Source organism: Lagopus muta, chromosome 26 (assembly GCF_023343835.1).
Source record: "Lagopus muta isolate bLagMut1 chromosome 26, bLagMut1 primary, whole genome shotgun sequence".
Classification (NCBI taxonomy): domain Eukaryota; kingdom Metazoa; phylum Chordata; class Aves; order Galliformes; family Phasianidae; genus Lagopus; species Lagopus muta.
The window spans coordinates 4409247-4431172 of NC_064458.1; the positions used below are offsets into that span (position 1 = coordinate 4409247).

The 21926-nt window shown below is 51.4% G+C and overlaps 1 protein-coding gene across 1 annotated transcript in view; it reads right to left on the minus strand.

Moving 5' to 3' along the window:
- Positions 1–21926, minus strand: part of FBN3 (fibrillin 3) — a 127355-nt gene that overhangs the window by 3532 nt on the left and 101897 nt on the right. Inside the window, exons 27-63 of the mRNA XM_048927668.1 lie at positions 21469–21594; positions 20438–20563; positions 19973–20095; positions 19560–19685; positions 19296–19421; positions 18728–18850; positions 17907–18029; positions 17424–17549; positions 16706–16828; positions 15877–15999; positions 15463–15624; positions 14893–14961; positions 14541–14666; positions 14117–14242; positions 13789–13938; positions 13284–13355; positions 12079–12204; positions 11519–11644; positions 10808–10933; positions 10448–10564; positions 10079–10207; positions 9338–9457; positions 8826–8951; positions 8316–8468; positions 7797–7862; positions 7399–7524; positions 7053–7172; positions 6401–6523; positions 6003–6134; positions 5318–5443; positions 4306–4512; positions 3923–4048; positions 2803–2925; positions 2337–2453; positions 1967–2095; positions 1314–1433; positions 876–1107 (exon numbers count right to left, since the gene is read on the minus strand). Coding sequence (XP_048783625.1) covers positions 876–1107; positions 1314–1433; positions 1967–2095; positions 2337–2453; positions 2803–2925; positions 3923–4048; positions 4306–4512; positions 5318–5443; positions 6003–6134; positions 6401–6523; positions 7053–7172; positions 7399–7524; positions 7797–7862; positions 8316–8468; positions 8826–8951; positions 9338–9457; positions 10079–10207; positions 10448–10564; positions 10808–10933; positions 11519–11644; positions 12079–12204; positions 13284–13355; positions 13789–13938; positions 14117–14242; positions 14541–14666; positions 14893–14961; positions 15463–15624; positions 15877–15999; positions 16706–16828; positions 17424–17549; positions 17907–18029; positions 18728–18850; positions 19296–19421; positions 19560–19685; positions 19973–20095; positions 20438–20563; positions 21469–21594 — 4720 coding nt within the window. The remainder of the gene's footprint in view (positions 1–875; positions 1108–1313; positions 1434–1966; positions 2096–2336; positions 2454–2802; positions 2926–3922; positions 4049–4305; positions 4513–5317; positions 5444–6002; positions 6135–6400; positions 6524–7052; positions 7173–7398; positions 7525–7796; positions 7863–8315; positions 8469–8825; positions 8952–9337; positions 9458–10078; positions 10208–10447; positions 10565–10807; positions 10934–11518; positions 11645–12078; positions 12205–13283; positions 13356–13788; positions 13939–14116; positions 14243–14540; positions 14667–14892; positions 14962–15462; positions 15625–15876; positions 16000–16705; positions 16829–17423; positions 17550–17906; positions 18030–18727; positions 18851–19295; positions 19422–19559; positions 19686–19972; positions 20096–20437; positions 20564–21468; positions 21595–21926) is intronic.

A 21926-nucleotide genomic window follows, 5' to 3' on the forward strand; every position in this document is an offset into this window, starting at 1 on the left:
ATTTGGAAGAGGACATGGGAAGAGGATATGGGCATTAGCAAGGGGATTCTGTGAGGTGACAGCAACAGTCTGGCAATGGAGAAGCCAAGGGCTCATGGGAATAGGAGCTCACTGGCTCCCAGGGCTCTCCCAGATGGTTCTGGTGACTCTGGCAGGCAGTAGAGGTGTGGTGATAGAGGATGCCCAGGGACAGCATGCACAGAACAACCTGCAACATTCCCTGGCATTGTACAGGTGTCCGTGTGGACACCACAGAATACACAAATACACACTATGCAGCTCATGGCCACCTTGGTTGTCATTCTCAGGGGCCTGAGCTACAAACTGTGGTGGAGCTGGGGCACCATCACCTGGTACCTGGTTACCTACATACTCTGCGCAGAGCAGCAGGCACTTCTTAAAAGTGTCTTGGAGCACAGGAGAGGAGTGTGAGATTGCTTTCTGGCAGTAGAGAGCACTCAAGCACTTTGCTTCACAAAGTCGAGGTGAAGCACAAGCCAGGTTGGAAACAGCACCTGATACACAGCTGCACTTCAGCATCCACAGTGCTGAGAGATGATCACTTACAGACAAGGTGAGGGTGGGGCAGTGAGTGAAACTGCATAGGGTCCCTGCCAGGAAGCACTTCCAGGCTCTGGTTTCACCTAAGTCTAAAAGCATCCATGATACAGAAATACATGGCTCCAGAAGCAGGCTGGAGATGAGCTGGGGTGAGAACCAGCTTCCAGTCCTGCTGGTCAAACTGGGCCATGGGGGGCAAGTCTCAGTCTCTTAATGACACTCTAGATGCATTTCAAATGTGCTTATCCAGGTATACCTCAAAGAATAAAAGGTATACCTCTAAGAAATCCCTACAGCAGAGACTTGGCTCTTACCCTTGTCCTGCTCGGAAGTAGCCTCCAGGACAGCCACAGAGGTAACCTCCATCTGTGTTGGAGCAGCCATAACTACAGGGGCTGCCGCCAGCTGAGCATTCATCCACATCCTGGCACCCCCCAAAGGCCTGGTCAAAGTCAAAGCCAGACGGACAGACGCACTTGAAACTTCCCAGAGTGTTGTAGCAGGAGGCAGAGCCACATGCAGTTGGGCTGGAGCACTCGTTTTCATCTGCACCAGAGACAGCAAACTGGTTAGAAACTTAGTGGGCAAAGGTTTCTGGGGCAGGGCAGGAAGCACAGCGATGGCTTTGCAGATGTGAACCCAGAAATCAGTGTTAGCAATGGTCAGGGTGGCTGCAGAGGGACTCAGGGCCCAGCTGCCATCTATCCCTCAGCCCTCAGCCCATGATATAAGGGTCCTTGTCCCACACTTACCCACACACTGATTCCACTGATAGTGCTGCACGTAGCCCTGCGGGCAGCCACATCTGTAGCCTCCAAGCACATTCTGGCAGCCATGCTGGCACCGGTGGTTTCCGTCACACTCATCTACATCTGCAGGAATTTAACACAGGGGGTGGTGAGACAACTCCTCCCTGTTCTGTGGGCAGCAATAGGTGCACAGGGACCACACGTGTACAGAGTACAAGCTTGGGAGCCAGTACCCATCAGGGTGCTCATGTAGGTGAATGGTTCTGCCTTATTATTGCTCTGTGGCGTGCACCTGCATAGCACCGTCAGCCCCATGGCCCACATATATCCCCTTGCAGCTGCTGCTTGGATGGTTTTTGCTCTGAGGCCTCTTGTCCTGCCTAAACCATTCTGTTCTGCCTCATTCCGCCTGTGTTCAATATAGGCTTCTCTTTGGCATAGCACATGGTGGGGTTTGCCTGTCATGAGCTCTCCCACAGTGAGACACAGGCCCATTCCTTTCCCATTCTTGGCTGCTATGATTGCAGTACCAAGACCTGCCTGTCCAAGAGCAAGTCTGTCTCCAGGCAGATCAGGGCAGTGTGATGCTGTGAGTCAACCAGGAGCTCTTCCACATCAAACACATTTCTGTCAAAGCCCCTGGGAGAAAGACCTACCTTCACAGTTGACACCAGAGCTGTCCAGGGAGAATCCCTTCTGACATTCACAGTTGTAGCTGCCTGGTGTGTTCAGACACTGCCCTTTGGCTCCACACAGAGAGGGCTGAGCTGTGCACTCATTATTGTCTGCAAAACATTAACATTGTAAGTCTATGCCCAAGGGGAGCACACTTTGAGTACAGCTCCCTGGCACTGGTGACAGAATGAAACATCAGATGCTGACTGCAGAGAAGTCAGCAGCAGCTCTCTGCAGAGCTGCAGTATTCCACAGCCAAATCTGCAGGATTTGGAGAGACTGCAGAGGGCCTGAAGCTAACCCCCCCGCAGGACACTCTCAGCACGCACAGCAACCAATGCCTCTACTCACCAATGCAGGACGAGTGATGCTGAGTGAAGCCTGGAGGGCATTTGCAGTTGAATCCTCCAATAACGTTCACACACAGGAACTGGCAGTTGTGCTGCTTGGTGGAACATTCGTCCAAGTCTAAAGCAACAAGCACAAGAACACATGTCTCAGTTTCTCTTACTGAGATAGCTTATCTCTGTGGTCTGAGTTGATGGCAGCTGTACACACGGTGAAACAGCTGTACTGAAAAGATCAGGACCTGGCATGGCCTAACCTCAGGAACATCACACACAAAGTTCCTGCATGAGAATCACAAGTCCAGTCAGCCTTTCCCCCTCTGATTACATACCAACACATAGGGAAAACACAATTTTTTTTCTCAGCCTCTCCAGTAAGCCACGAATCACAGCCCTCCCGGATTCCTAGATCACTTCTGCAGCCAGAGATGAGGCAGGTTCTCTGCTGCTTCCTTCTCCTGGGGAAATACCTTTGCAGATCTTCCCATCTTCTTGCAGAACATATCCTCTGGGGCACGAGCACTGGTAGCTGCCCTCTGTGTTCTTGCAGATGAAGTTACATGGTTTAGGGGACTGGTTACATTCATCCAGATCTGGAGTTGAGAGACATGGGACAAAGCGTTCATGGGCTGTGCTGCTGGATGGGGCCCCATGTCACACTTGACCATTCAGGCTATCCTTAATGCAGATGATCCTGGGTTTCATGGCTCAACAAAACTAAGCAGTCATATGGCCACATGGGTCCTAACACTCCCTGCCCCAAACAAATCTATTTTTTCCACTAGGAGATCTAGAAGACCTCCTAAGGAAAAGAGTATAATCATCTTCCTGCTCAGACATGGGATGTGATGTGACGGGAGGATCTGCCAACCTCCCCAGCTCACTCCTGGCTGAAGAGATATATGGAAGCTCCTCCCAGGTACCAGGAACAGCCCTGTATTTCTTGGGACTGTGTCACCTTGGCTGAGCAATGGGCTCTGAAAATGCCCTTAACTTTTGAACCAGGCCAGAGGGCACACACCTGGAGAAATCATAAATGTTTAGAGAGAAATCCTGGCTTGGTGCTCAAGGTCACAGCTGCCCTCCTGGGCACAGAGCTTGGTTTCTGGGATCTAAGACTTCTCTTCCATTCTGTGTCCAGGACCTGTCTGCTGGCACAGTACTCAACACCATCTCAGTAATGGATGTGTGGCACCTCTTCATCTCCTCCCATACTTTCCCAAATGCTTGCAGCTGTGATTCCAGGAGTGGAATCACCTGAGTGGCACTCGGGCTGGCTAGGGCCTGCAGTAAAACGTGTGGCTGCTCACAGATTGTCATCTCTGGATCATGTTCCCTATCTGTCTCTGAGGTCAGAGGGATAACAAAAGGACTTTGGGTTTTGGGGTTCTGAGGATGCAGGGATGACTTTGATGCACTGTCACATAAGAGGTAGGTCACACAGGACCATATGGACAGAGGTGGAAACCAAGATCTGGGGGAGGAGGGAGAATATAGGACCCTCTCTTTGCATGCTGAAAAGTCAGACAGATGGAGGCCTGCCAAGACCAAGGGCTGTACAGAGAAATGGGTTTCCTTATCCCAACTCACCTACGCAGGCTGTGCCTGTGATATCTGCTGTGTAGCCCAGCCTGCAGTGGCAGCGGAAGGAGCCAATGCTGTTGATGCACTGTCCATTCTTGCAGAGGTTGGGAAGTACCTTGCATTCATCGATGTCTGCAGGAAAGAGGGAAGGAACTGTTAATGCCAGTGCTGCCTCTATCCCCATACTCCTATGACTGGATTCAGCCGGGGCAACCCAGGATCGATCTGAGGTCACGTGCAGGGAGCTGTAAGATACTGTTGTAGAAGCTTCTTGTCTGCTCCAGGGACTGTGCAGACCTGCCCCAGATAGTTCCCAGTGCAGTTCTGCTTGTACCACATTTCTGCTTTCTCCCCTCTCTGCACTAAAGGTGATTTGAGCCCCAGCTCACCTCTCCCATCAGTGGAGTACCCTGGACCATGAGGACACATTTTCTTGTACTGTGCAGTTCCAAGTAGGGGGCAGAGCTCACACTGGGGTCCCCAACTGCGCCCACTGTTGCAGCAGCACTCAGATTTGGTGACCAGGTTGCGGTTGGTGGAAGACATCTGGCACATGGTTTGCAGTACTTCAGTGAAGCAGAAGCCCTGGCGGGTGTCTGAATAGAGAGGGTGGGAAAACAAGTTCGGGATGTGAGATTGTGCCAGCAGCAATGATAACTGAGTAAGCTGTCCAGACTGTGCAAGTTCCAGCACAGAGGCTATTCTGGTTTGGGTAATACAGAAGACAGAGGTGATTCCACAAGAAGCATCTCCCTGCATCTTGGGTGCTAGGTCTCCAGGCTAGTCCCTGTCTCTAGCCTTTGTCCTTCCATGTCTCTAGCCATGTGTCCTTCCATAGGCTTTGCCATCTCTTTTACTCAGAAACATTCCCTGGCACTGCTTGAATATACATCAGAAAAACTGTGACCTGTGCCACGAGTGACAGCTCCCACTTTCTGAAATGCATAAAGTCCTGGTCTTCAATGAGGATATGTAGCTCACATGGGATATTTCTGTCCAACAGGTGAATCCTTTTTGTTCCTGTCCTGAGCCCCAGTTCTGGCCCACTCCCTTCTCACTGAACCTGCCAGATCCTGGGGGTCTCCTTGGAGCTGCCCTGGCAGCTCCCAGCTCTCCTGGCACAGCAGTGGCTGGGCCAAGGATCAGTGACACAAGGCACTCGAGGTGCACCTTGCCTCTGTGGGCAAAACTCAACATGGTTAAGTATGGACAGCAAACTGTCCATGAAATAAATCTTAGCAGCAACCTTGTCTGCACTTTTCTTCTATCCTCACAGCTCACTGAACTTGTGGTTCACCATTTTTAAATCTTACTTTGGGCAAATTCAATTCAGAAACCCTGAAGCACCTGAAAAGCACCACATGTCACTAACTAGAGGCTGATCAAGACCATGGTAATTACCAATACACTCTGTGCCAGAGGGACTGACTTCAAAACCTTCATTGCAATCGCAGCGGTAACTTCCCACTGTGTTGATGCAGCGGCCATTGGGGCAGATTCCAGGCTTGGTGCGGCACTCATTCTCATCTAGGAAAGAAGTTACAAAGAACTGTGGTGACAAATTTCAGCTTTCTATGAGTTTCCATGCTACCACTCAACTTGAAACAAGTCCACACAGCCCTTTGAGGTACACTCCCACATCCTTGGACAGCTGAGAAACATACCCATGTTCCCAGACCTCCCTTAAAGTGCCCAACTTCCATGCTCTGCACATTCTCCACCTGCAAGTGGCCGAGCTGCCAGAATGGGAGTGGAGCTGGGCCTGCTCTGCATTCCTCCTGTCCCTACCACTGCACAGATGTGCATGGGCCAGCACTTCTGAAAGCAGCACAGCGCAAAGAGGCTTGACATAGACATGGAAAAATTCAAGAAAAGCAACAAAAGGTGTAATGCTGAGTCATCCTGGGCTGGATACGAGTTTACAGATGAGCAGAGACTGTGGGTATGCAGGCATCTAATAGGACTGGAAGGTGTGATACATGGGAAGTCCCAGGAAGGACTTGTTTGACAGGATATAAGCAAAAGCTACATGTCTGCATACATGTCCAGCTCCACTGAGAAACCCTCCCAGCCCAGCCCTTGGTACCTGTGCAGCCCTCTCCATCAGGTCTGCGCTGCATTCCTGGTGGGCAGATGCACATGAAGGTGCCAATGAGATTCTTGCACAGCATTCCTCGAGACTCGCAGTCGTGCAGACCCTCTGCACACTCATCCAGATCTGCAACCAAAAGTTTGGTGAGACCATCCTGCCAGCTTGCACCACTGTGAGAACAGCTAAGTGGCGTTCAAAGCTACACTGCTCTGCCAATCCCTGCTGCCTTGGCCAAAGCTGGCTGGCACACAGTAGACACCAGTGCAGATGCAAGAGCCCAAGGACAGCAGTCCAGATGTCCTGCCTTCTGTCCAGCACCAGAGACAGACAAGAGTCAGGGACCTGGACAGAGGGTGGGAGATCCCCAGATGGCTGCAGAAGGAGGATTTTACCTCTGCACATTCTTCTGTCGTCTCGGAGGGCATATCCAGATGGACATGTGCACTCATAGGAGCCAAAGGTGTTGATGCAGCGGAATGCGCAAAGCAAAGGATTCGATGCACACTCATTAATATCTAGAAGGCAGAAAAGAGGAGAGAGCTTGACTTTGCACTCCAAGCAGGATCAGCTGACGGTAATGTCAGTAAACCTGCCCAGACTTCCCTTCTGCACATTCATCTCATGACAACTTTCTGTGCTTCACCAAGTCTTCCTGTCACAGTCTGCAGTTTTAAAGGGGTACACAGCAGGTGACTGAGCCCCTCTGATGGGGTCCTTGGTGAGGCAGCTGCTGCCCTCATGTTGGCCTCCAGCACTCACCCTGAGCTCTAACCTCAGAGGAAGCCAAAGGGGATGCTGACCTGACTGCATCTCACTCAGCCAGGCAGTGAACCAACTGGGGGCATGCACACGGCCTGGATGTGGCTGCGGTTTTCTGGGACAGTAGTCCAATTTTTGTGCAAGTGCCTATGGAGGCAGGGGGATGAAGGGCACTGGTGGGAACCAAGAGAGCAGGAGAGTGGCAGGCAGGAAGGGACTTCCTTGGTTTCTCCCATCTGCTGCTCTGCAAGGTAGAGTGAAGGGGCAGCCCCACAGCAGCCTTACCTTCACATGTCATCATGGGCCCTGGCTCAAAGCCCTCATCACAGGCACATTCGAAGCCTCCCACCACGTTGGTGCAGGTACCATTCCCACAGGGGTTGCCGATGGAGCATTCATCTGTATCTGGAAGAAGGTAGGATCAGGTTAGATAGATGATTTATACAGGAAAGATGTAAGCTGGTAACTTCTTGCAGCCAAGCATTCACACAGGCTCAGCAAAACCAGTAGCCAGAGTTAAAAAAGAAAGGGGCAGGGTAGAAGTGCATTCAAAAGTCCTTCTTTCCACACACACACTCACGTGCTTGCTCATAGCTGCTGACATGAGGAAGACAAACACTCAGGCCCTTACCCACACAGTTGACTCCTGTGTAGTCGAGGTTGTACCCAAAGGGGCACTCGCAGCGGAAGGAGCCATCAGTATTAATGCAGGCCCCGTTGATGCAGACACCCAGGTTCTCTGAGCATTCATTCACATCTAGAGCAGTAACCAAGGCAAGGTTAAATCACATGGGAGTGTGTGGCCAGAAACACCCCTGTCCTCTCAGAGCTGGTCTGGCCCAGCCTCCTGCCAGAGCTGGGGACTGCACAAGTGAGCAGAAAGCATGAGCTCAGGAGGGACTGCACATCCCCCCCTTACTGCCGCTGGGATTCAGTCCTTCTCTCATGATAGCCAAGGTATGGTTGCTTCTGGACTGACACCCCTCACCCCCCACAGGACACACTGCTTGTCCCTGGACCACACCTTACCTTCACGGGTGTCACCTGGACCTGGGATGGCTCCATGGCCATATGGACACAGCTCCTGGAAGGCAACTGGAAGAAAGCAGAAAAGTGAGCTGGGCTTAGACATGAACCCATTCTCAGATGCCAAAATCTGCTTTTGCTTCTTCTAGGGCATGACTGAAGGCTTGACAGCTCACTGCACAAATGAGTCCATAAAATTCCAGCTCACTGGGAAACATCTACGCCTGCCTTGGATCTGGAGGCACTGAGATGCTTTTGTTTTATCTAAAGCCACACTGAGAATTTAGAGCATATCCAAAACAGAACTAAGTGATCTATTTCCCAAGAACCTGACTGTGGTTGCTTTAGACCTAGAGAAAACTGCAACCTGGTCAGAGTGATGAGGTTGCAGGACAATTCTCCCCTTACAGAGGAGCCTCTTTGGCTGGACAGCTCGCACAGCTACACGCCTGGATCAACCTGCACACCTTCCCTATGCTGCTCATGTTGGAGGCCGTCTCTCCTAGGGCCCAGCCCACCTACCATTTCCTTCTTGTGGGCACAGCTCACATGGGTCTCCCCAGCCTTCTCCTGGCATCTTGCTGCAGCAGCACCGAGCCTTGGTGGTGTTGAAGGCCTTGGGGACAGAGCACTTCCCGTTGTCAAAGCGAGTGAAGCAGAAGCTCTGGCGAGTATCTGTAGGAGAACAGGGAAATGCACAGAGCATTGCAGTCATCCAACGGTGATGCTGTTCTCCTCTCCCCATTATAGCCCCTTCAGCATCAGGAAGGGTCTTCTTCAGGATGCTGATGTTCTGGATGGCTCTGCAGGCAGGCAGTGCTGCCCACCCACCCCTGAATTTTGGCTCAGAGACACAAAGTTGTCCTGCAGCAAACCAGGATATCTTAATATCCAACCCCACTCCTACCGATCTTGAGAACACCTCTCAGGGGTCACAGCAGACAGCTGTGCCAGCTTCTGCTTCCATCATCGATGTTTGTGTTTGCCATGTCCTGCACTTCCCCATCATCCTGTGGGCAGAGCTGCACTCACCAAAGCATCGCCGGCCATTGTCAGACAGCACAAAGCCTGGGGGGCAGACACACTGGAAGCTGCCAGGAGTATTGGTGCATGTCCCGAAGAGGCAGATGTTGGGCTCCTCTTCACATTCATTGATATCTGGAAGCATTGCAGATGTATTATTTACAGAGCAGCCAAAGGTCACTCCTTTTTTCATGGCATTAAAACCAGGTGAAGTCGTGATCTCTGGGGAACTCTGCTGCCTGCAGGTCACCACATTTATTGGATACAGAGACTCCAGCCCTAACCCTGAACGCACATTCAGGGCAAATGGGACAATTAAGTGGTCAGGGCACAACAAAAACACCGACCCTCTTTTGTCCTGGGAACAGCATGGCCGTACTCTGTGCCCAGTTATTTCAAGACAGTATTTAGGGGTGATGACATATGCCTAACCCACCCAGGAAGAATACAGCTGCTATGAGACCCACCCAAGTTGGTCACATGCTGTGCTGGAAATGGAGGAGGCAGAGAGGCAACATTACCAATGCAATTGTCGTTCTGCACTTCATACCCAGGGGGGCAAATACAACGGAAGGAGCCCTCCAGGTTCTGGCAAGTGCCTGGGGAGCAGGTCCCAGGCAGGCTCACACACTCATTGATATCTGCAGAGGAGGGGAAATAAGCAGTGCATCAATGCTCAGCTCTGATAACCCAGTTGCAGGGTGCCTTTCTGCAGGCAGGCCCTCACCCAGCGGCTGCACACTGCTTTGCTCTAAAGACACAAAGAAAGCATTTTCCAGACATGCACCTTGGCAGTGCAGGCTCAGCTCTGCAGGACAATGTGCTGCAGGTGGCAGTGTGACAGACACAGGTAACTTGGGCACAATATGCTTGTCTGACCCTGCAGCCTCAGGGGCTGCACAACAGCACTGGCAACAACTCCAGCAGAGCCAGTCCTGACCGTAAGGTAGTTCCCAAGGCATCGCAGGTACAATTCTGGATGCTTCAGGAGGATGGACAAGGCAATGTTCGCCCTTGCTGCCTGTAGGTCTCAGTTGGCATTGCTTGACCAGAGATGCAGGCACAGTGGGCCCAGGTTCCACGGGCAGTAAAATGATAGTGCTTTGGCTTGACTGGACCTGGGGTCTCATGAGTGGTTCTGGAGAGTCTATTGCCTCCTATGGGAATTCCTTGGAGTAGACCACCTCAAGTCCATGTCTCTCAGCACTGCCCAGTGGCAGCTATGCCAACACACAGCTCAACTTCCTGGGAAGGAAACTCACCTACACAGTTCTTCCCATCGGGAGTCCGGTCGTAGCCCTCTTGGCACAGGCACTGGAAGGAGCCGATGCTGTTGATGCATTGGCCATTCCGACACACCTGTCCCACCATGGATGAGCACTCATCAATGTCTGTGGGAGGGAAATGACGAGCACAGGAAGAAATACACACAGCACATGAGTGTCAGCGTGCCACCACAGACATCCCACAGCCCTGCCTGGTCACATGTACAACCACCCCTGCAGTCACAGCCTGGTGAGATCCAGCAATTACTCCTGTAACTGCTACAGATACACAGAACTGAATTCCTGTATGCCACTGCAGGACACACAGGGAACGCCGCACCAATCTGTCATCCATGTGCAACTCACCCATGCAGTCATTATTGTGTGTTAGCTCAAAGCCAGGGAAGCAGAGGCAGTTGTAGGAACCAACCGTGTTCTTGCAGGTCCCATTTCCACAGGGCTGTCGGTCACATTCATCAATATCTGCAGGGAAAAAGACACTGCTGACTGAAAGGCTGAGAGCCGCTGTCTTGGAGGGGAGGGCAGAGAGTGCACAGCCAGATGCACAGTGTCACTGTGGTTTTGCAGCCTGGCAGTATGAGGACACGGTGGCCCTGCCCTTGGCCGTCCATGGCACTACCCAGCAGGTGCTGGAGAAAGCTCACGTCCATCGTGAAATGCAATTCGCTCAAAAGGGCAGCACAGAACTGGGGTGGCCACACTGACCCATGCACATGGTCTGCTCCCCGGTGGCCTTGAAGCCGTTGTGACAGATGCAGATGTAGCTGCCCTCAGTGTCAACGCAGTCCCCATGGCTGCAGACATTGGGGATTTCCTGGCATTCGTTGCGACCTGCGACAAAGCACAGTGGGTGCTGGTGAGCAGAAGGGATGGATCAAAAGGAAAAAGCCAAGGTGCTGCCCTTCTGCAGGTACTACTGAGTCTGTGAGCAAAAGCACAGCAGGACAAAGATGCAGGTTTCTGAGAGATGGCTTCACTGAGAACAAGCAAGACGATGTTCTGATCTGCAATCTCCAAAAAAGGATTTCAGTGAGTCACTGAATGAAATCTGCTCTGCTATTTCTTCATCCTCTGGGCCACATTAGGACTAAAAAGAAGAGCAGATAATAGACAGAAGGATCTGGTCTTCTGCTGGGTGATAGACACCTGCATGACCAGAGACCTTTCCTCATCCCTCAGGGGCCTACAGTCCCTAAGAGCTATTTGTAAGTGGAGGTATCTCACAGTCACAGTGTGGGCAGGTTGTAGTTCCCAGATCTGACAAAAGACCAGGAAGGAGTGCAGGGGAATGGAGCATCCCTCGTCCCATCCTTCCCTGAGCCCACCCCAGTGCTCTGCAGAGCCAACCAAAGGCCCAGCAGTGCCAGCACTCCCACACTCATCTCTGAAGCAGGCAGCAAGCAGCTCCCATCTTACCCACGCAGGCTCCGCTAGGCGACAGCTTGTATCCAGTCGAGCATTCGCACCTGTAGCTGCCTGGGATGTTGATGCAGTCAGCATTGCGCTGGCAGAGGTTCTCTCCGCTGCTGCATTCATCAATGTCTGCGGGAGATGCACATACGGACAGTTGGGGCATCATCCTGCTGGGGCTGGAGAGGCCCAGTGGAGTCACCTGAATTTTAACCCTTGGTTTGCTTCAACCAGTGTCTTTATTTTTTTTCTTTCTTCAATAATAAAATGCATTTTAGGTGCAACTCAAATCTTTTAAACGCTTTTAAACCTAACAATTCATGCCAAGGGACAAAGGAGGAGAAACAGAGACATTGATTCATGCACATCAGCAATTTCTGTCCAACCATTAGCATGGAAAATTAAAATTATTTCAAGAGAAATAATGGCTGAGAACATGCAGATTCTGTTCCATCTCTGCTGACTGCCCTGACTGTGATGCACCATGAATGAAGGAGAGAAGGCTGCTACACTGCAGCCCCCTCTGCCTCCCAGCCCCCCCCTGGCAGCAGTCCTGGCACCATTACCTTCACAGATGAGCAGTATGTTGTTGTAGCTGAATCCAATGGGGCACTCGCACCGGAAGCTGCCAATTTGGTTGATGCAGACACCATTGGTACAGATAGCAGGGATCTCGCTGCACTCGTCAATATCTGCACACAGACAACATCTGTCACCATCCCAAGGAAGGCAGAAAGGAGGAAAGCACCCCTCATTACTGGAATACCATTGCCCTTGTTTATTTTAGAAAGAAGATCAGCAGGAAGGAGCTAGCAGGCAAACAGCAGAACAACTCCTGCAGGGCCTATACTGGGTTGTGCAGACAGCACCGGGCTGTGGCCATTCTGCAGAGCTCTGTGCACACAGCAAAGCCACACGAGGCTCCATGTCACAAGAGATACAGGATTGCTGGCAAAGCCTGTATGGCACGTGTCAGAAAGGAGCCTGTCCAGGACATGCGCTTTGCTTTGTCTGAGTGTACCTCTGTGGTAATGAGGACATTAGCTCAGGGTCAGGGACCAGGCTGCAAATGGGGAGCTCAGGAGAGCAATGAAGCACTGAGCTGGCTCAGGGGTCCCTGACTCTGACACTGTGATCAGCACAATCCACCAGCAGCCCCATCGTTCCACACACGTGGCTGACACACTCTGTAGCACAGCTCACATCTTTGCTTCCTGGGGATGGAAGGTGAACTCATTTTCTCCCTCTTCATTCTCCTGTGTTTAGGTTGGCACTGCCACAACCAGGTGAAGCAATGATGAACTAATCTGCTGTCTCAGAAATACCCAGCAAACCCATCTTTCATGACTGCAAAACATCTGTAGACTCCTCAGCATCTGCAGACTCCACAAACACCGGGACTCTCACCAGCACCTCTGGCTTTCCATCTCCTGAAACACCTGAAAGTTCAGCTCTCAGCACTCTGAGGCTGTCGGGTCTCTGCTGCTGGCAGCATGAGCAACAGGTGAATTCTGGGTCTACCTGGCCACTGCCTGTGGTCACTGACCATCTGTCTCTCCAGGTGGAATAGAGACCAACAGACATGTGCAAATGTGGGAAGCTCTGAGCAAACTGGACACTTGGGAGAAAGGTCTGAAGCCAGTTATATTTGTCACTCTTTTCCTTGCCTTTTCTCTGCTCAGGTCTTAATTTGCTGAGGGAAGGGAAGCAAACAAGCTCACAGGCAGTGTGGTACTGCAGGGTGTGGGGCTGCGGGGCTGGCAGTACTCACCAATGGGCTTCCCTGTATGGATGTCGATGATAAAGCCAGGGGCCTGGTTCCCACACAGGATTTGGTACTCGGCTGGAAGGGGAATATCACAGTCATGGCCATGCCTGGTGTGCAGGCAGTGAGGAACAAAAAGCCCAAATATGGCTGAGAGGATTCAGAGAGCAGGGGGACCCACACAGTGCTCAGCCAGGAACCACAGGGCTGGCATGTGAGTACACCAAGCACGTGTATGGCTCAGGGTAAAGGTCCCAAGCCACTGCATGCCCCCACACCTCCTCAGCAGATCCCACAAACCTCCCCCCTCTGCAGACATCAATTTGGTCACCTGCATCCCTCCAGCATGCAGAGCTGCCTGTCTGACATTGTGCACATCTGCAAGAACTGCCTGCCAGCCATGATGCTCTCCCTTCTCCCCAGCTATTTTGTTACTTCCACTGTGCCCACATCCCAAATTGCTTGGGGGCAGCCATGGTCCCAATGTGCCTTTCCAGGAAGGCTGACTTACGGCTGGCTGGTGTAGGGCAGGGCTCACACGGTTTGTTCCAGGCTTTGCCAATGTTGTAGGAGCAGCAGCACATCTTCTTGGTCATGTTGAAGGAGAGCTCGTTCTCACACGTGTCATTATAGTTGCGATAGCACACGCTCTTCCTCATGTCTGCAAAGGGAGCCCAGACACTGACTTGTGCCTCCTGAGCCCCAGCTGTGCTTCCAGCACTTCCTGCTCCTTCCACGCAGCCACAATGCCCACAGTGTGCTGCCCACCATACACCCATGAGCAGTGCACAGCCAGGGTACTGGCACAGCTCTTCCCAGAGACTCAGATGATGCCATACCCATGCAGTTGTTTCCTCCATTGACTTGCATGTACTCAGGGGGGCATACGCAGGTGTAGTTGCCGAGGGTGTTGTAACAGGTTCCAGGGCCACAGATCCCAATGTGAGCAGAGCACTCATCAATATCTGTCAAAAAGAGGAGTCTGAAGGTTAAAGTACTGAGCACAGGTAGTGACAGGCATGACACAGAGTGGAGGGAGGGCTGGGCACAAGATATGGGCAGGCCTGGGAGAGGGCTCATACAGCCTGGCATAGGGAAAGGAGATTGGGTTTGTGGTAAGGATGGAGAAAGAAGCGGTTCTGCCAACCACTCCTACATCAGGAAGGAAAGGCCTCGCACAGACAGAACCACAACCCTGCACACACATTCACAATCATGATGTACACACCAGGCACACAGGCATGCAGGGCAAGGTGCAGTTACCTTCACAGATCCGTGTGTCCTCGTTGAGGTAGTAGCCAAGGGGGCATTCACACTGGAAGCTGCCAAAAGTGTTCACACAGTTGCCACCCTGGCAGAGACCTGGCAGCTCCTGGCACTCGTCGATATCTGTGGTGGGAAAGCAGGGGGTGTTCACCACCTGCAGCCCCAGCAGCACCCTCAGCCCAGGACCCCCAGTGTGCTGACCCACTGCCTGCACCCACTGCTGGCACCTAAGCAGCTCTGCCAGGTGTCTAGAGAATGCTTGAGGAAAACACACGTTTGTCACTCAGTGGTTGGAGCTCAGAGGGCCCAGCAGTGCAGCAGACAGTGGGAAGGCTCTGGGCAGGCTTACCTTCCAGGATGACAGTGATGGGGTTGGGCCGGAAACCTTCTCCTCCCGGGCACAGGGTTTTGTACTCAGCTGTAGGAAAAGTCAGTCAGGAGATCCTGAGCCAAGTGAGCTCATGTGAAAGAGGGCAGGGAGGGAAAAACAGAATTCCAGGAAAAACAGACCATGAACATGGTGACAGTGGTCCAGGCTGAGTGGCCTGACTCTCATCATACTGCAAGCCAGCTTAACTCTCTCCTTTTACCAGCTCACTCCTGAAAGGAGTTATTTCACATCCACTTCCCTCCCCCAGCCTATGGTGATGAGGAACAAAGGATACCAACTTGGACTTCCCATATACAACTTGCTGGTTTTCCCCATTCCACCTTCTCTCATTCCTGGTCCACCTATGCAGCCTTGCACAGCAGGGTAAGCCTCTCCTCCCTCAGCTTCTTTTGCTTTATTGTGATGGTCACAAATACCAGACCTGAGGCCCCTAAGAAACCATAAGGACCCAGCCCCTTCCTGTCTCCTCCCTCCTCTACTGCCCATTCAGCCCATACCCAATTTCATCCCAGATGCTTTCCCACTCACTCGTGTTGGCTGGAGGACACAGCTCGCAGGGGTTGCCCCATGCACGACCCAGTGAGCAGCAGCAGGATGCCCGAGTGACACCAACTCCAATTTCTGCACTGCAGGAGATCCCCCCATCTCCACGATCCTGGGTGTCCAGGAAGCAGTTCCCGACACGGGTATCTGCACAAAGAAAGCACTATGTGAGCAAACCTGTCCAGCAAATAATTGTATGGGTGGGAGAAATAACATCTCTCCAATCAGGAGAGTACCCATACTGGTGAAACAAGGTGGGCCAAGGTTAACACGAGGAAGATACTGTTCTTTTGCTGCAGTTAAGTCTATCTCTGGTAGTGGCCAGCTCTGGCCACGAGGGACCAACAAGAAGGACACTGAACTCTTGGTTGGAAGGTGTGGTTATGGATCCCCACTCACCCACACAACCCACACCAGTGGGGTTCAACTCAAAGTCTTGTGGACAGTTGCACAGGTAGCTGCCAGGTGTGTTGACGCACAGGCCGTTGATACAGTTCACAGGGTCTGCACATTCATTGATGTCTGAAAAGATGGAAGGATGATAAGGACTGAAACAAATGATGAAAATGTCACAGAAACAACAGTCCCTACCCTAAGTTCTGTGTGCTGTGTACAGGCTGTGTTCCCACAGCCATTACATTTGCAAGGCTCGCAGAATATGCTTACAGAACAGCTCAATTGGAACAGACCTACAAAGATCATCAAGTCCAACTGCCTGACCACTTGAAAGCTAACCAAAGGTCAAAACAAATTAAAGAAGGCATTGTCTGAATGCTTCTTGATCACTGAACAGGCATGGGGCACAACTGCCTCTCTAGGAAGGCCGTTTCACTGTTTGACCACCTCCACAGTAAAGAAGTTTTTCCTAATGCCCAGGCTGAATCTCCCCTGGTGCTACTTTGCACTGTTCCCACTCTCCTGCCATCAGTTACCACCGAAAAGAGATCGGGATCTCGCTCTCTGCTTCCCCTCCTTAGGGAGTTGTAGCGAGCAGTGAGGTCACCTCTTAACTTCCTTTTCTCTAACCTAAAAAACTTGAATGTCCTTAGCCCCTCCTCATAGAATAATGTCTTGCAGCCTTTTTACCAGCTCTTATGCCCTTCTCTGGATGCTTTTAAATATCCTAACATCCTTTTTACACTTTGCAGCCCAGAACTGCAAACAATATTCAAGGCAAGGCTGTATGGTGTGTTGAGCCTCATCCCATGGACCCACAGAAGTCCTATACCTGTGCAGTTGCCTCCACTTCTGTCCAGTTCGTAGCCATCATCACAGGCACAACGGAACATGCCAGGCAGGTTCTGGCAGGTCCCAAAGACACAGATATTCTGGAAGGTGCATTCATCAATGTCTGAAAAAGAAGGAGAGCTGGGTACTCAGGATCTAGCAAAGTAAGGGACAGAAAAGGCTTCTCCTGCTCCCATTGAAAAGCATTCACAACCCAGCCACCCATATGGTTAACCCATGTCCTCATGGTTGTTCTAGAGCCAAAGGATATCACCTCCTGAGTGAGCAGGACCAGGCATGCTGTATGTGTGCCTTCTCCCCTAGCTCTCATTTATTAGATTGCTCATATCTTGCATGGATCCTTGGCTTAGACCAGCTCTCTGCAGGCTGGGGACCAAATCCTCTAAGTGAAAGAGCTGACAATCCTGCAGTGTTGGTCTCACATGGATCTGACAGCCTGCGGAGCAGCAGTCTGGTGTCAGAGCAGAGCCTGCAGTTTTGTACAGCCCACAAAGGTCTGCTCACTGGCAGTGCGGTACCCAGCACTGACTGACAGGTTTCTGACCATCAGCAATAACACAGGAGCCTTGCACTGCCAAACGATGGTGAGTTTTGCTTAGCAGTGGATCTGGTGGTTATGGTGCTTTTGCAGGGGAGAGATCAAGGTCGCAAAGGACCCTGCAACTCTTGAAGCAGCAAACAAAACTCTGGTTACTTACCCTGGCAGGCCTTGCTGTCTTCTGTGGGATTGAAGCCCATCTCACACTCGCAGCGGTAACCCCCAGGTGCGTTGAGACACTGCCCATTCTCACACAGGTTCACATTGTCTGCACACTCATCCACATCTGGGGAGAGTCAGGTGTGAGATTGAATGGCATTAACCAAGAGATAGGACTTCCTCCACTTTGCCCAAGACATTCCCACAAGCTTGTTCCCTCCCCTCTGCTAGAAGGCTGCAAAGAAAAGGCACTGCAATACTTCTGATCGTCCTGAACTTCTCTGAACACCTGAGAAGAAGGTGGATCTCTCCCTAATGTACCTCAACAGTTATTCTGCAAGGCAGGCTGCTTTTAGGGGATATCTGGTTTGGGGAGCTGCCCACAGGCAGCCAGATGCCAAGAGAAGTTGGTAGTTAAGATGAGATGAGACAAGCAAGACAGTTAAGTCACATTCCTGCTGCTAAGCGGGTCTGTGGGCCTCACCTGAACAAGAGAAGCCATCTCCATTGAAGCCTTCTCGGCAGGCACAGCGGTAGGAGCCTGGTGTGTTGATGCAGTTGGCATTCAGGTTGCACTTGTGCTCTTCTGTTGCACACTCGTCCAAGTCTGGGCAGGGAGAAGCACCCCCTCAGTATTTTGCCTCTGGCCTTTCCTCTAGGCATGAAGAGCTCGTGTAGGGACTGCAGGGATGTGCTCCAGGTGGACACATAAGCGGCCCAGGAGGCTACAGCCTCCAGGCTCTTAGAGCACCTGTGAGGCTCCATGGCCATTACACACTCCCCTGGCAGTGCCAACAAAGTCTGGCAGTGAGAAACACTCATGCACACGTATCCATATCCCTCATGCATCCCCAGTTCAGGCACATATACCATGCATACACTGTGCATCCTTTTATACACACCCTACACTTGGATCCAGTAAATCCCTGCACTCAGGTACAAGCACCATACACACAGCACAACCCCACATACCTCCCACACCCACATATCCCTGCACATTCTACACCACGCACCAACACACCGCCATACAGCCATGGTACCAGTCAGACACTCAGCACACACCTCAACATCACCCACACACTCCGCATCCCTCAAATACATGCCCTCACTCCAACATTAATTGCCATGTCCTTCTCAGGTATAGTTGCAGAGCCTGACAGTGCCAACACCTGCAGACACTCTCCACCTACAAAATCAACATCTAGGGGGGGTTCAAGAACATTGTAAGCACAAATGCCAACACAGCCCAACCCTCAGAGGTACCCACAGAGCACATCAACATCCTCTTCAAGGTTGAGAACTCACCATTGCACTTCAGCCCATCTCCAAGCCAGCCTGTGCGACACTTGCACTTGAAGCTCCCAGGCACGTTGATGCAGGAGGCATGCATGTCACAGTTGTGGGCCCCAATCTCACATTCATCAATGTCTGCAGAAAGGAAGGACATTAGACTATGACAGAGCTCAGCTTCCCAAAGACACAATGAGGGAGCCAGGTGACATCCTGCTAACTGCTCAAGAAACTGATGGCTCCTGGGAGCCTGAACCCCAGGGAACAAGAACAAGGTGATTTGTGAAACAGGCTGCCCTAGGGTCATATCCTTGAGCTGAAGAGATCTATACTCCCCACTGGAATATAAAGATAAAAGGAACGGCAGGTCCCTGATTCAGTTATAGACCAGGAAAGTGTTACCCCGTCTGAAATCTTCCTTGCCAATGTCTGCCTGCCCAGCAGGGGCTTCCAGCTCAAAGTACATTCCTGGGTGCCCACAGTATCCCCATCAGAGGGAAGACGTTCCCTCCATGGCAGCTGCTATGGGTGTTTGTGAGGGTTCCTACCAGCACTCCTGGCTCCACGTCTGGCGTGCTCTCACCTGTGCAGCCTGTGGTTCCCTTCTTGACAAAGTAGCCCAGCTGGCAGTGACAGATGAAGGAGCCCTTTGTGTTTTCACACTCGCCGTGCAGGCAGATGTTAGAGTTAAGATCACATTCATTCACATCTGCAGAAGAAGAAGGATTTACTTTGAGCACCACAATAACCATATTCCGACCCTTGGGCATGCTTCTGCTTCTCTCTCTGCAACAGCAGCCTACAGATCCAGTGCTGGCATATACCCAGGGCACAGCCTTGTCCTCACCGATGCAAGTTTTCATGTCCAGGGATGCCATGAAGCCATCAAAGCAGAGGCAGCGATACTCCCCAGGGATGTTTGTGCACTGTCCACCATCACAGATGTCTGGATTATCCTCACATTCATCAATATCTAGAAAAAAGGAGACTGTTGCTGAAGTATAGATGTTAGAGTGTGGGAAAATATGCTGTGGGAACAGCAGGGGCAGGAGGGAGTCACAGGTGGGGCTGTGTAACAAATCATGCAGTTACACGACTGGGGGTCCCAAAGTGAGGTGCAAAGCAAAGAGTAGTGCAGAGAAATCACCTCTCTGGAAGGTGACCCAAAAATGAGAACCTTTCACCCTGAATCCAGTGCTATGGGCAATGGACACAGAGAACTCCAGGACAGGATCTATGAGAGCCAGGCTTACTGCTCACCTGCACATGATCTCTTGTCTGGCATCAGTGCATAGCCTTCACTGCAGCTGCACTCATAGCTACCCTCTGAATTGGAGCAGTGTGTGTCACAGCCACCATTGGTTATGGTGCACTCGTCAATATCTGGGGGAGAAAGGAGAGGTCAGAGTCTGCTTGAGTCACCATCCGGACTACATGCATTGCAGCAGAGCTGCTCAGACACAGTGCCAGTATGGAAAGAGAGAAAGTGGGTGAGGGGCCTTTGTGGTGGCCTTACTGAAGAGCTCCCCCATGACAGATGAAAGCATCACTGTCAACTCACAATAGTTGATTAGAACCCTTTGTCAAGAGCATTGGTCTGCCAGCAGCTCAGGCAAAAAGTTCACCCCTCATCCGGAGCTAAGGCACCCCACTGAGCACCACAGGAGGTACAAGGCCAGGAGCTCTGAGGTCTTGGCACAGCATTGGGCGAAGCAGAGCACTCACCGACACAGCCCTGTCTGTCTGGCGTGGCCTGGAAGCCCGAATCACAAGCACACTGGTAGGTGCCAATGACGTTGACGCAGCGTCCATTGCGACACAGGTTGTCACTGAGGGAGCATTCATTGATATCTGTGGTGGAAAGAACATTTTGAGCAGCCAGCCATCCTGATGCCACGTTGAGCATCATCTGGCACCCAGCTCTGGGTACTCATAACTGCTGCTTCCAAACTTGGATCTGTCCTTGCTTTTGGACCTGAAACACCCCCACACACTTTCTGTCCTAAGATGAGAAAGCAGGCTGATCCCCAAGTCAGGATTGCAGATCCTAGGCTCAGCTCTGGGCTGGTATGATTTCACTCTTTCATTTTTTCATCCTTTCTGAGCCAGCAAATCCTCACAATTCACTGCCTTCTCCCATCATTACTTAGTATTGTTTATGACTTCCCAAAACCTGAATCAGACTCCTTCCTGGTCATGCTAGAACCTAGCCTCAGTTCAGAGCGTCGTGGTCAAGTTCCTTTTGCTCACATGCCTTTTGCACAGCTTACAGGTTATGGCCATGCAAACAACCTAAAGAGAACTAAAACTGAATTTGGTGTTTAACACATAACAGCCCCTGACACCTCGTCACACTGGGTCTACATTTCAGAGATTACAAGGAACCACTCCTGCTTGAGGTGCAACCTGCTTGGGAGGTGAAGAGTTAGGGTGTGGGTAGAGGTCATGGGGCTCCAGGTTTGGGAATGATATTTCATTTACTGGCAAAGACAGAGATAAAGCAGTTAGAAGGAAACTCAGATTTTCCGTTGCCTTAGCATCACCCTATTGCTCAGTCTTTAGTGAACAGCAGTTAGAATAAGAGACATCCTAAATGCAATGAATTCCCAGGAGTAACCTCAGCCCTTCCTGGTGGAATGTATTCTACTCATACAAGGGATTGGAAGGACATTCCCAGGCCGAGCTTGACACTCATTTCTCCCCACATCATTATCCTGACCAGACTCTGGTCGTAACATAGCTTTCCATTATCTTACCTATGCAAGTGTTCCCTTCCGAAGTCAGCTCGTGTCCCGGGGGGCAGATGCATTCAAAGCTGCCATCTGTGTTCATGCAGATCCCACCTCGGCACAGCAGTGGGTCTCGCTCACACTCATTGATATCTGCAGAGGGTGACATGAAAAGTGGCTGACAGAACCCTTCAGCTGGGCTTTTCAGATGATAGGGTGATGCTGGTGCCATGCAGCACAGCTTCACCACCAGAGATAGATCATAAAGCAGAGGCACATCTCCTAATTAACAGGACTTGGGTGAGAGCAGTGAACTTATGGTTGCATTTATGGTAATAGCAACTCTTGCGCTGAGCTCAGCAAAATGTGAAGTGTGACATTAGAAGGAAATAAGAAATTAGCTTTGTGCAGATTAGCTAGCAAGGACTGGATGGAGAGCTCCTAGTTCCCATCCCACCACTCTCAGTTGATTTCCAAAAGTCCTG